The following is a 14,335-nucleotide window of genomic DNA, read 5'->3' as shown; positions in this document are numbered from 1 at the left end:
GCTGTAAGGTAAGCAGGTTGTAAATTCGGCCTCATACATAATGAGAATAATTTCTGTTTGCAAACAGAAGTATATATATATATAGCAAAACAGGCGCAAGTAAAGGAATAAAGAGGGAAGAAAGAGAACTGGAGGTATACACGTTTGTGGAAGGGGAAGAAGTACCATTAAGTCTTTTGGATGTGGTCTGAAGAGGAAGAGCATATGTTAATCTGAGAGGAGACCGTTTACAGTTGTGTCAAAAAGATGTGAGAAGGCAGTGGTTCTGTTTCCTCAAACCCCAGGTAATACAGTCTACTTAATGTGCTATAGAATTACTGTTGCCTGGAACATACTTTTTGGGCACATAGTTCTAAATTATCATGCTTACTTTCTTAATAAGGTTTTATTACTATGAAGAGACACCGTGACTATGGCAGTAAGGCCACACCTACTCCAGCAAGGCTATATCTAATAGTCTACTCCCTGTGGGTCAAGCATTCAAACATGAGTCTATGAGGATCACTATTAAATCACCACACTTACTTTCTTAAAAGTGTTTTTATTTTGAGGTAATTTTATGCTCACAGATGAGCTGTAAAAGGATACAGTAAGGTTTCTTTATGGCCCCAAGCAAGTTTCCCAAACAGTAGCATTTCACAATTGTGTCCCTCCACCCTTTTTCAGATAGTTAGAGGAAAAAAAAAAAAAAAAAAAAAAAGCTGTAGGTGTGATATATCTAAATTTTTCCTGGGCTGGAGAGATGGATAAGAGATTAAGAGCACTGGTTGTTCTTTCAGAGGTCCTGAGTTCAATTCCCAGCAACCACATGGTAGCTCACAACCATCTATAATGTGATCTTGTGCCCTCTTCTGGCATGCAGGCAGAATACTGCATAAATAATGGATAAATAAATCTTTAAAACACACACACACACCTACCTCATACTGGGTGCCCCTTTCTTCTACGTCCTATGTATCTAAAAATAATTTTCCTTTTTCTTGATACTAGGGATATGCACTCTTGGGCTTCAAGCATGCTAAGCAAATGATCTCTCAAGGAGCTGGGTTGGGCTGGAGAGATGGCTCAGTGGTTCAGAGCACAGTCTGTTCTTCCAAAGGTCCTGAGTTCTATTCCCAGCACCCACATGGTGGCTCAAGGAGCTTTTCCAGAGCCGTTAAATCAAGATGCTAACATTCAGACAATACTTGGGGTCTGATATACAGACTGTCTCTACTAGCATCCCATTAATGCTCTTTATAGAAAAGTTAAGCCTATGTATGTTCATGTGGTATAATCAGTTGGTTAATTCCATAGTCGTACAAAACAGTCTGGTAAAAGGATTTGGGAGAAAGGCCCTTTCTTCTCATAGTCACTCAAGACCACAGGCTGAGGAAAATTCCAGAGTCTTTAACCTGTGGCTTTCTAGATGATTGAGCACAAATTCCATTAGCTGATGGCCAAGAGGGATTGAAATTTAGGGAAAGAGCTAGAGAGAATGCTTGCATGAAGGGTTTTGAAGGACACAGACCTGTGTGCCTATCTTTCTGTGTCTCTATCTCTCCATTGGCCAGGACTCAGTTACATGGTGCTACCTAATTACAGCAAATGATAGAAAATCTAAACTAGATGTTAGGAGAAAGGGGCTTGTTACATGGCTCATTAGTTTCTGCCACAGATGCTATTTATGGGCTGTTTCTGTTCCACTTACCTGCTGGCCTTTTCTCAGCTGAAGTATAGGGAAGCCTTTATGACCTTTCCCTAGTGGAATTGTCTTCCTGGTACATCCCAGTGATATAGCTTCTGTGCCTGTGTGCCTGTTTTTTCTGCTCTGCTAATATATGTAGTATCTGAAAGGGCTTGAAGAACAAATGTGGCCCTGAGTCATGGCATTAAAAGACACAAATACAGGATTCTTTTCTGCTCCAAAACACCAATTCCTACTCTAGATGTCCTTGAAAAACGCTTTTGTGTGAAATATATGGCACTGTTAATACTTGTGCCATTTCTGAAATGGAAAGAGAAGCATTCTGAAAGACTGTTCTTACTATATTGCCAGGAACTTGCTCTGTGGACCAGGTTAGCCTTGAACTCACAGAGATGCACCTGCATTTGCTTCCCCAGTGCTGGGATTAAACATGTGTGCTATTTCACCTCTCCCAAATGAAGAACCATGTTTTTTGTTGAATGTGAGGAGTGTAGTTCTGGGTCTATATTTCATCATGGCTCTGCAATGAATGTAGTAGTATTCTAGAACAGTTTCTCCACTTTTAATGAGTGTTTCAGCTTTGAATAATTTTATTTTTAATCATGTGTATGAATGTCTTTGTGTATATGTAAATGTAATTGTTGGGTGCTTGTGACGGCCAGAGGAGGGTGTTGGATCCCGTGGAACTGGCTTTACTGCTGGTTTTAAGCCACCTGATATGGGTGCTGGGAACCTAACTAGAGTCTTCTGCAAGAACAGGGCCCTTTAAGTATGACCCATCTTTCCAGTCCCAAGAGCTTAATAGTTTAGAGGGCACTAAACTATTGTAAAGAAGCTCAGCTTGCTTTAGTCTGGAACTTCCTCTTCTTGAAGCCTAAAGTCATTTGATACATTTTAGTTAAGAATTGCTGCTAGGTTAGTATATGGTGTTACATGCCTGTAATTCCAGCATCCAAGGGGCAGAGGCAGGAGACCTGCTCTAGTTCAAGGGCAACCTGCTCTACGTAGCAAATATATGGCTAGCTGATGCTACATAGCAACATGTCTAAAAAGCCAAAGACAATGTATATGTATAAGTAATTATCATCTCCCCCACCAACTAGAGAAAAGAAAAAAAGCAATTACAGTGAATGGTATCACTACATTCTGGCACAGGATGGACACAGGTAATGATTTGGCTCCATCATCGATAATGCGTTTTGGGGTTGTTTTTTTTTTTTGTTTGTTTGTTTGTTTTTTGACAATTTAGTAAAGCTGGTTGTCTGCTGTGATTTTTTTTTTTTATAAAGTTAATGTCTTCTCTGATTAAATGACTATTTTTCCACATAGCATGGGGCCACACCACTTCAGTCCCAGCACTTGAGAGGCTGAGGCAAGAGGCTCACAAGTTTACATCAGCCTAGGCTGCAGAGATCCTTTTCAAAAAAACAAACAAAAGAGTACTGTCAAGGCTTGCAGTTAAGCTCAGTAGAAGACCTGCTTGTCATAAGGCCCAGAGAGCACCTCCAATTAAAAAAAAAAAATAACAATAAAAAAGAGATTTTTTTTTTTTTTCCAGGACTTGGTTTTTATGGCTCTGTTGGTCTCCTTTTGGAGCTCCTGTCCCCTCCAGGTCTTTCTATCTCCCCCTTCTTTCATAAGATTCCCTGCACTTTGCCCAAAGTTTGGGAAAGAGTCTCAGCCTCTGCTTCAATACCTCAATCAGTAAAGTCTTTCAGAGGACCTCTGTGGTAGGCTCCTGTCCTGTTCCATTGTCTTCTGCTTCCAATGTCTGTCGTGTTTGTCCCCCTGAATGAGGATTGAGCATCTTTATTAGGGTCTTCCATGTTTTTACAGTATTTTTAAGATGTGTTTGTATGTTATTTACAAAATTACAAATATTTACATTTTTAAATATATTCTGTATTTACTTATCAGTTATCTTTAAGTTATACAGGGAACTGCTCAAAGCCAATGAAAGTTAGAGTCAAGAGTTTTGTCGTCAATGAAATTGAACAAATCTAGCATACCATGTTGTTATGTAATGCTAAGAATGCTGTATACAGATGAACATTTGCAGCTGATTTAATGCTAAAGAATACCCACTTAAAACACAAGTAAACGAAATATTTTTTCTTCCTGAAAAAAATACTATTTTATTCATAGATTTATATTACAGAAATTACAGTGTTCAGTTAACATTTTAGATTTTGTTTATACATGTATGAAATGAGTACTTAAAGTTAATTCTGTTTCTTAACTAACAAAGTCTGATGTGACCTTGGCCCCTTTGCTCTCCTTTAACTTACTTTAATTTTCTAAAAATGTTTTGTTCTGTTCTGATTTTGTTTGATTTGGGGGTGGGTGTCACAGCATATGTGTGGAGACCAGAGGATAACTAGCAGGAATTGTCCTTTTTGTCCACCTGTGGATCAAACTTGGCTTATCAGGCTCAGCAACAAGTGCCTTTATCTACTGAGCCCATCCAGCCCCGAGAAAATGTGAAAGCTTCAAAGCAACTTACCCCCTTTCGTAAAGTACTGATATCGGTTTATTTTGGTTTTGTTCATTAAGACTCAGACTAGGTTGCCCGTGCTGGCCTGGAACTTGTGATCCTCTTGCTTCAGCCTCCCATGTGCTAGAACTAGAGGTGCAGGATATTTTGCCTGATCTGTTACTAGTTCTTAAAACAATTTTGGACTGTAGCACAGGAAGCCAGTCAAGTCAGGAAGATATTCTGGTTTGAAGTTGTACAGGCCTATGCTTGGCTGTGCTTCTGGCAGCATGGAAACCTTGGTGGCTGAAAGCACTGTATGACCTTTGTCAACTCTGGAGCCGCTGTGCTGCTTGAACACTGGCTGTCTTTTCTTTATGTCTGAATCTATAGGCACCTATTTACTGAGACTTTAGAATCAAGAAAAATTTATCCCCAGTGGTGGTAGTGGCACATGCCTTTAATTCCAGCTCTTAGGAGGCAGGGGCATAAGGATCTCTGGTGGTTCCAAGCCAGCCTGGTCTACAGAGTGAGTTCCAGGACAGCCAGGCCAGGGCTACACAGACAAATCCTGTCTCAAAACACCAAAAATGAAAAAAGTCACAAATGTAAAGATCTCACGTTTGTTTTTCAATTAAGTTTTTGCAGTTGTAAGATTGAGATTCTAGACCAGACTTAAGAAGTATTTCATCTTGTCAAATTCTCTATTCTTTTTTTTTTTTTCTTCAAATTCTCTATTCTTAACTGCGTTATTTGGAAAACAGCATGAGGTAGGTTGTTATGGCAGCTTTTTGGCTACCATTTGAGGTTTTGTCAATTTTATTTCTGCTTTAAAACAGCCACTAATTATGGTGCCTGCTAAATTAACCCTCAGTGAGGGGGTGAATACTTACATGTATTAAAACATTTTACTTGCTCATTTGTCCCTTGAGGAAAAGGCATTTATTATAGGCTCTCCCTGAATTATGTTTAAATTTAGGGGAAAATATAATTTTTTTTGATGTATATAAAAAGAAATCTGAGGAAAGAATTCAGATTCTTAAAAATATAGGGAATTTTTATGTTTTGGCTTTTCTCTCTCTCTCTCTCTCTATCTCTCTCTCTTTTTTAATCTACCGAAAGTTTTCTTAGTATGAGAAGGAAAATAATAGCAGAACATTATTTTCCTTTTCCAGATTACATTATTCCTAGTACTCTTCTTCAAAACCCCACTTCCAGAGTAATGGTAGTTTCTAGGATTCCAGGATCTTTCCAGAGAACCCTAAGAGAAGGTTGAATGTCACCGTTTGAGAAGGGTTGTGATTCAGAAGAGAGAAATGAGGGCTGTAATTCTCCTTTTTAGGCAGTGGTAATTCTCTAACTGGCTAGTCTTCAAGAAAATGTGTATTTTGGGTGCTGGAGATGCAGTTTAGTAATAGAACATTTGCCCTGTCTGCATTTGGACCTATTCCTATTTCTCAGACTGAAAAATTCTTGCCGAAATATATGTTTTAGGGCTAGAGAGACAGCCCAGTGGTCAAGGGAGTATTTGTTACTCTTACAGACAACCTAAGTTTGATGCATAGCACCCGCAGTACTATGGCTCACAACTGCTTGTAACTCCAGCTCCAAGGAATCTCTATTCTCATACCCAAACATAAACACACACTTAAAAACCAAAGACATCTTTTTAAAAATGTATGTTTTAAAATTATGTGTTCAGTAAACCAGTGTTGTGTTCTGTATCAAGCCACAAAAGTAACAATACAATATAATCCCTTTAAAAAGATTGAGGTGGTGGCGCACACCTGTAATCCCAGCACTGGGAGGCAGAGGCAGGCGGATCTTGGTGAGTTCAAGCCCAACCTAGTCGACAGAGTGAGTCCAGGTTAGCCAAGGCTACACAAAGAAACCGTGTCTCAAAAAACCAAAACAAACAAACAAAGTTTGTCAGCTGGTGGGTGGTGGCATATGCCTTTAATCCCCGCACTCTGGAGCCAGAGGCATAATGAGGCCAGCCTGGTGTACAGAGCAAGTTCCAGGACAGCCAAAGCTACGTAGGAAAACCCTGTCTTCTTAGAGGAAGAAACAGACCAACCAGTAATGCAAATAAAAATGCCCCCTTACTACTTGGTTGTCACTTACTTGTGAGCGTTGGAGAAAGCAAAGAGGGCTTTTTGGTCATTGAGATGTTAGTCTCTGTAGGTAGGGCTCAGCAGACTGCCTCTTTTCTTTTCAAGGCCAACCTGCCTCTGCTGCAGCGAGAACTGCTGCACTGCGCCCGGGCTGCCAAGCAGACCCCATCCCAGTACCTGGCTCAGCACGAGCACCTTCTGCTCAACACCAGTATCGCATCTCCTGCTGACTCTTCTGAACTGCTTATGGAGGTTCACGGAAATGGAAAGAGGCCCAGTCCAGAAAGGTGAGCAAAGAATAGATCTGTTCTGTTTTTCTGGAGCCACTCTGCTTTTAAAAAAAGAGAGTTTGGTTGTTGGGTTATAGCAGATACTAATACAGCACATACTGTCTTAGCTGTCCCAAGGTTAGTTTTTCTTTGTCCCAACAACTCTTCTGATAACCACACATTGCTGTTGAGGAGCTCTGCTCTAGAGCTTAGACAGATCCACTGCTCCAGAAGTTGAAGAACACGAAGCTCCTTCTTTATCACTCAGACACCTGCAAAAAAAAAAAAAAAAAAAAAAAAATTTACCGTGTGTGTGTGTGTGTGGCCCTCATATCTGGTAAGCAGCCATTGCAATGGTTCTTTACAATTGTTCGCTACCTGGAGCTAGAGCTGACTCTGCAGGTTAAAGACTCAGCTTCCAGAATTGTCCTCTCCCTTAAGCCATTGACGAGTCTCAGGCTGTGATTGTGAATACTGTCTGGTTAACAACTGTGCCCTTTGCTTTGTTCCTTTGTTCTTGGCGGTTTCTGAATGATAGTCTCCAAATTGGTCTTCTTTTTTTTGGGGGGGGGGAGGGGGTTGAGACAGGGTTTCTCCGTATGTAGTAGCCCTGGCTGTCCTTAAACTTATTTTGTAGAACAGGCTGGCCTCAAACTCACAGAGATCAGCCTGCCTCATCCTCCTGAGTGCTGGGATTAAAGGCATATGCCACCACTGCTGGGCCAAATTGGGCTTTTTATAACTTCCTCAGATTTGTGTATTTGGTGTTTCACAGAACTGAGGAACATTAGCTGGCTTATGATTAGGGGTATGTTTACAGGATACTGGTGAACAGTAGGTGAAAGACAAGGCACAGGGTGGTGTTGGGGTGTGGAGTGGATCTGTCCTCTCCTGGTAGTTGTCCCACCATCACCAAGAAGATGCCACATATTCAGCCCTTCAGAAATTCATTGTTGTTGTTGCTGTTTTGTTTTTCCTAGAAGCTTCATTACATAGATTTGATTGGTGATATTGTCAGCTAACTCATCGTCAACTTAGGCTTCAGGTCACCTCCCCTCCGTAGGGTGGTTAATATAATTCTGCCTTTGTCCTTTCCATGCCTAGCCCCAGTCTTGATGCTACCTAGGAGCCGCCAGCTTCCAGTCAGCTTTCTAGACTAGCACTTGGAAGACTGTAAGGATTTTTAGGACTAGCATGTCGGGAAGCAGGATAAAATGGCTGCCACAGTAGTGCCTGAAAGCTTATTACAGTTGAAGCTGAGCTGACTTAATACAAGTCACAGAGGCAGCTTTCTTCCCAGCAGCTCACCTCCATATTGACAAATTTGACTTTCAGTATTCCTAAACTTTGTCAATCCTTGTCCCATTTACTTTCGCCTTTCCTGTGTCATGATTATATGGTTCTGCCTAGTTGTGGGTGAATTTGACCTCTCTTTCTTTATAATGGAATAAAGAAGCATTTGCAAACTGTGCCTGACTCCTAAGGACATTTCTGTTCACACCTCTTGTTAAATGTTTCCTGAGATGGGTACGGGAGCCAGAAGTCACAGCTACAGCAGAGGCTCTAAAGTCAGATCTCTGGAGTTTGGCTAAAGGCAGCCTGGGTAACATCCTGGTACAAGAGCTGAGGGGTTAGGAGTGTAACAGTATGAAGCATGTGCTTTACTATGTGGGCTGCAGCACCCAAAGTAACCATTTCACAGTCTTCTTTCTTTGGAAGTGAGTAGAACAAAACATAGTGCTCAAGAGGGTTGCAGCTTCCAGAGCATCTGAAGGTCAGGTTTCCCAGGGAGGTGAGTGGCTGGGAAGAAGCAACTGTCCTGAAACTTGGTAGGGGTATTAACATGACCACTTCGTGACAGGCTCTGTAAGCACTTCTGATTCTTCTACAGGAGGGAAGAGAATAACTTTGAAAGAGATCCAGTTCCTCCTGAACCACCTGCCAAGAGAGTGTGTACTATCAGCCCTGCTCCCCGGCACAGTCCTGCCCTCACTGTTCCCCTCATGAATCCTGGGGGCCAGTTCCATCCTACTCCACCACCTCTTCAGCACTATACTTTAGAAGACATTGCAACTTCTCACCTGTATCGGGAGCCAAACAAGATGCTGGAACACCGAGAAGTTCGTGAGAGGCACCACAATCTTAGTAAGTGATCGCTTTAATCTGGAGGAAATTAATAATATTAAATTATTTTTAAGAACTAGGCTGATCCTGGAAAGCTGGCTCAGTGGTTAAGAACACTGCTCTTCCAGAGATCCTGAGTTCAATTCCCAGCAACTACATGGTAGCTCACAACCATCTGTAATGGGATCTGATGCACTGTTCTGGCATGTAGGTATACAGGCAGATAGAGCACTCATAAAATAAATGAATAAATCTTTAAAGTGGTGGGAGGGCAGGCTTGCCATTTTTTTCTTCTCTTCATAAACAGTTTTTGCCTATTAGAAGAATGGTAAAAGCTAGGTATAACTGTATTTTGTTAGATTTTACATGTATTCCCTAACAATTTTAGGGAAACTATTTACATCTGAAAATGTACTTTGCAAAACGGTTGGTCACCTACCATGACCATTATTAATCCCGCAAGCTCATCAAAAATGTCTGTTTTCCCTAGACCTATGTGGAAATGTCTGCCCTCTACTCTTCCCATTCATCAAACCATCATGTGGCTCTCCCCAATTGAATCAATAAGAACATTTTCCTTTACTCCTCTAAAACGAAATCTACACATACTATAGCCTATCTTAGGTCCATAACTTTAGGGTTAGTCTATGCAATGTATTAAAAAAAAAGTATTGACAATAAAATGTCCTAGTACTTAGGTATAGCTTTATTAGAAGATAGCAATGAGAAGTAGAGGGTTTGGAGTACAGCTCAAGGGTAAAGGAAACTCTACTTTTTCTGCCTTTACTTTGCATGTAGTAGAGTTATAGATGTGTGTTACAGCACAGTTTTAGTGCTCTGTTGCTGTGAAGAGATACCTTGACCACAGCAACTCTTATAAAAGAAAGCATTTGATTGGAGCTTGCTTTTAATTTTAGAGGTTTAGTCCATTGTCAGCATGGCAGAAATCATGGCAGCAGGCAGGCAAACGTGCTGAAGAGGTCTGTATACAGATACAAAGTCAGCATTAAGACAGACCACTGGGGGGCTGGAGAGATGCTAGTGGTTAAGAGCATTGGCTGTTCTTCCAGAGGACCCTGGTTCAATTCCCAGCACCCACATGGCAGTTCACAACTGTCTGGTCTGTCACTCAAATTCCAGTGGATCAGACTCCCTCACACAGACATATATGTAGGCCAAATACCAAATGTACATAAAAATAAATAAATTTTAATAATAATTTAAAAAAAGACAGACCACTGGACCTAACTTGGATTTTTGAAACATCAAAGCCCACCCACGGTGACATCTTTCTCTAACAAGGCCACACCTCCTAATCCTTTGCAATGGTGCCATTCTCTGGTGACTAAGCATTCAAATACGTGAGCCTGTGAAGCCCCTTCTTTTTCAAGCTGCCACAAAACCCACTCAACAGAGTGATTCTGGTGTTTTATCTTCCAGAATGCTGGATATGAAATATTACGTGAACAAAGGAAAAGGACATAACCCCTGACTACTTAGAAGATTTGCTGTCTTCATGCTTATGAACTATCCATACTTCCTTTTCCGTAGACTTAATTTTAGAGGTGTAAATGAAAGTGCACTTATTAATTCAATTGAAGGAGGGCCACATGGTGGTTTGATGAATGAGAATAGTATAGAGCAGACATTTCCACATAGGTTTAGGGAAAATAGACATTTTTTGATGAGCCTGAAGGATTCATTGTGGTAAGTGACCAACAGTTTTTCAAGGTATACTTTCAGATGTAAATATAGTTTTTCCTAAAATTATTAGAAATACAAGTAAAATCTAACAATCTAACCTTTTGGGTCTTGTGATTGTTTTTCTTTTGCAATATTTGTCTTTACTAGGGAATTGTTAAGCATGTGGGAGACATTCCCACAAAAATACTGGGAATGGAACACATGGGCGTAATACTAGTTAAGCATTCTACCACTGAACTATATGTACTTCAGTCCCTGGAGTTAATTGATCTGAATACTAACTTTTTATTGGTCAGTATTATTGGCTGTGTCATTTTGTGGTAATTCGTTCCATTAGTGTGCTCTAAGTTGACACATCTACGTGTATACTTGATAGAATTTGTTTATTTATTTTAAGACAGGATTTTTCTGTGTAGCCTTGGCTACACAGAATTCGCCTTGTAGACCAGACCAGCCTCAAATGCAAGAGATCTACCTGCCTCTTCCTCCTAAGTGCTGGGATTAAAAGTGTGTGCTGCCACCACCAGCACCACTGGGCTCTTCTCTATTCTTTAAATGTAATACCTTGTTTCTAATAGGTCTCAATGGAGGTTATCAAGATGAGCTGGTAGACCACCGTTTGACAGAAAGGGAATGGGCTGATGAATGGAAACATCTTGACCATGTAAGAATCCCAGAATGTTTAATTTCCCCAAGTCCTTTTTACTTTTAAAGCTTTATGGTTTGTTTCACTAATTCTGTTTGTTTTGGTGGTTTGTGGGTTTGATGTGTGCTGGTGTGTATGTTTGGTGTGTATTTGTATGTGTCGTGTGCTTACGTGCATGCACATTTGTGTACCTGCCATGGCATGCCTGTGGAGAGTAAGAGGACAGCTGTTTGGTCATCTGGCTTGGCAGCAAGCACCCTTTACATACTGAACCATTTGCCAACCTTTTTGTTTTTACTTTCTTATTCAAGCTTGCACTACTGCATCCAGTGCCTAATTATTCTCTTTCTTTCTCTCAGCTTTTCAAGACAGGGTTTTCTGTGTAGCTTTGGAAACTCTTAATTCTTAATGGTACCAGTAGTTCATGTGTGCTTGAAATGAACATGACTATTTAACAGAAGTTGGTTTATTCACCACTTGTTGAGGTGAAGGACTTCAAAGTCACTCCCAAATCTTGGTGGTGGGCGGATTTTGACAGTTCCTAAACCAAGTAGTCAAGTAATGTTAGTTAAAGCAAAAGTTTCTGCTTTTCTGCTTATTGCCTTTGTGAGCTGGGTGACTTACTTTAGCTCTTTTAGCCTAGATTTTTTTCTCCTTAAAAAAAAAAAAAAAAAAAAAAAAAAGTTCAATGAGATAGCTCAGTGGGCAAAGGCACTTGAGACCTACATTGTGGAGGGAAAGAACCAATTCTTAAAGTTGTCCTCTCACTTCCACTCATGGGCCATAGGTTGTGCACAAGCAAACACACACAAAAACATACACATACTAAAATAGTGTAATCTTTCTCTTTAAAAAAAAAAAAAAAAACTAGCATGATTTGTAATAGTACATAAATTATTTCTCATAGGATGTGGTGCATAGAGTTAAACAAATTCAAATAAGAATTAGCATGCTAGTACAGACTATATCCTTGTGTTCTTGTTCCCATCAGAATAGAGCGTCCCTTCTGCCTGAAAAATGGGTAGTGCCTACTTTAAAATTGCATGTTGTGGCCCATCTTTGAGTGATAACTGATCCTGGTCCTTACCTCAGACATTGTCATCATTTGACCCTGATCCTAACCACAGGTAGTGTGGTGTGTGTGTGTGTGTGTGTGTGTGTGTGTGTGTGTGTGTGTGTGTATGTGTGTTGTCAGAAGCCAGAAGAGGGTGTCAGATCTGAAGTTATAGGCAGTTACACACTACCTGATGAATTTTGATGGGAGCTGAACCAGGCTCCTTCCTCTGAGCAGCAAGTTCCTGTAAGCACGGAACAGCCTGCATCATTATAAAAACATCTAGCTTATCTAACATTACCAGGTACTCAGGCTTGCTGAGAAATTCCTTTACTCACTGAGCCATCTTAACTTACAGACAGCAGGTTTTTGTTTGCTCATTTCTTTAAAAAAAAAAAAAAAAAAAAAAAAAAAAAGGCATGTTTTGTGTCTGTTTGTATGTATGATGGTACGTTGTGTCACATGGGTTGGTTCAGGAGACATTTCTTTCCTCCATCCTGTGGGCTCCAGAGGGCAGCAAGTACCCCTACCTGCTGACCCATTTTGCTGGCCCCTTGTTGGTTTGTTTTTTTTTTAAATCATTAGGTACTATAATCTAGAAGTGATTTAAATATGTGGATAGATGTGCATGGGTTGTGCGAATGCTACTCATTTTATGTAAGGGAATTGGAGTACTTGTGACTTTGAGTGGTTCTAGAGGATTTGGAACTAGTGTCTCTATGACTAGGAAATGATAGCTTTGTATACAAAATAACAAGGTATAAGAGGGGCTGGAGAGGTGACTTGGTGCTTAAAAACACTTGCTGCTCCTGTAGAAGACCCAGGTTTGCTTCTCAGCATCCACATGGCTGCTGACAACCATTAGGAACTCTAGTTCCAGGGGATCCTCTTCCTCCTCTGACCTGTGAGGGCACCAGGCACACACATAGGCACATAGGTTTGTGCAGACAAAACATTCATAAATCTAGCTTAAACAAAACACAGTATAAGAATGACTTTCAAATGTAAACTTTATTCCTACGGTTGTAAAATCTGTGAGCCTTTTTTCCCCTTTCTTCTAGTTGTTTACCCATCCTTGATTTTCATTGTTCCTGGTTTAAATTTCTTATCTCTGCCTCACTTCTCTCTGGTTCAGGCCCTGAATTGCATTATGGAAATGGTAGAGAAAACGAGGCGCTCCATGGCAGTTCTGAGGCGCTGTCAGGAATCTGATCGTGAAGAACTCAACTATTGGAAAAGGCGGTTTAACGAAAACACAGAGTTAAGGAAAACTGGGACTGAGCTGGTTTCTAGGCAGCACAGCCCTGGGAGTACAGATTCTCTCAGCAATGGTAAGGAAACATAGGGAGCCTGGAAAGAGCAGCTTTCACTCTGCCTGAAACCGAGCTTATTGTTTCTGTTTGTTCTGTAGTGTTCAATTGGTTTGGCTTTTGAGACTTTTACTGTGTATCTTAAATTGGACTCACTCTTCCTACCTCCCAAGTGCTAGGAGCAAAGGTGTGACCACCATGCCCAACTACATTTATTTAGTGTGGGGGTGGGGAGATGCTTGTAGAGGGAGTGGTTATTTCCTTCCACCATGCCCTTTATTTATATTTACTTTTTTTTACGTTGACCTACAGTGTACATAGGTTAGAGAACAACTTAATGATTCAATATTCTTCACACATTATGTGGGTTTCAGAGATTGAGCAATTAAACTCTGGTCTTCAGCCTCTGCTGCAAAGGCCTTTTACCTATTGAGTCATCCTCCTGACTCCCCTCCATGTTAGATGTGAGTCATAAGCCCCAGGTTCTTTTATTCATGTTCTGACCTGCTGGATATCGACTGTCCTTACCATAAATCCCTCCATAAGGTTTGATTTATTTACTCAAGCTGCTCACAGACCCAGGGAAGCAAGCTTATCTATTTGTAAAGGGTACACATAAAGCTAGCTGCTCACAGACCCAGGGAAGCAAGCTTATCTATTTGTAAAGGTACACACAAAGCTAGATGTGGCGGCACACACCTTTGTTCCCAGCACTCGGGAGGCAGAGGCCGGTGGATCTCTGAGAGTTTGAGGACAGCCAGGACTACAAGAGAAACCCTATCTCGAAAAACCAAAAACAACAACAATAATAATAAGGACACACATGAAGAGACACAAAGCACAAGGTCTGGGGAAAGGAATCCTGACTTGCTGGACCTGCCACACTGGAGAATGCACATGTTAGCTCCAGCCTTCTGGATCCTGTGCCTTTTGTCTCCTTGCAGTTGAATTGCT

At 40.9% G+C, this 14,335-nt stretch overlaps 1 protein-coding gene across 4 annotated transcripts in view; it reads left to right on the top strand.

Annotated features, from left to right (window-relative positions):
- Window positions 1–14,335, top strand: part of Cbfa2t2 (CBFA2/RUNX1 partner transcriptional co-repressor 2) — a 94,384-nt gene that overhangs the window by 66,796 nt on the left and 13,253 nt on the right. For all 4 annotated transcript variants that reach the window (XM_055602242.1, XM_055602240.1, XM_055602239.1 and 1 more), the window contains 4 exons: window positions 6,380–6,561; window positions 8,435–8,688; window positions 10,950–11,035; window positions 13,207–13,402. In XM_055602242.1, coding sequence (XP_055458217.1) covers window positions 6,380–6,561; window positions 8,435–8,688; window positions 10,950–11,035; window positions 13,207–13,402 — 718 coding nt within the window. The remainder of the gene's footprint in view (window positions 1–6,379; window positions 6,562–8,434; window positions 8,689–10,949; window positions 11,036–13,206; window positions 13,403–14,335) is intronic.

This window comes from Psammomys obesus, unplaced genomic scaffold (assembly GCF_907164565.1).
Source record: "Psammomys obesus unplaced genomic scaffold, mPsaObe1.curated_primary_1811, whole genome shotgun sequence".
In the NCBI taxonomy this organism is placed as follows: domain Eukaryota; kingdom Metazoa; phylum Chordata; class Mammalia; order Rodentia; family Muridae; genus Psammomys; species Psammomys obesus.
Note: the sequence above shows the minus strand (reverse complement) of the source record. Positions and strands in the feature narration are given on the sequence as shown.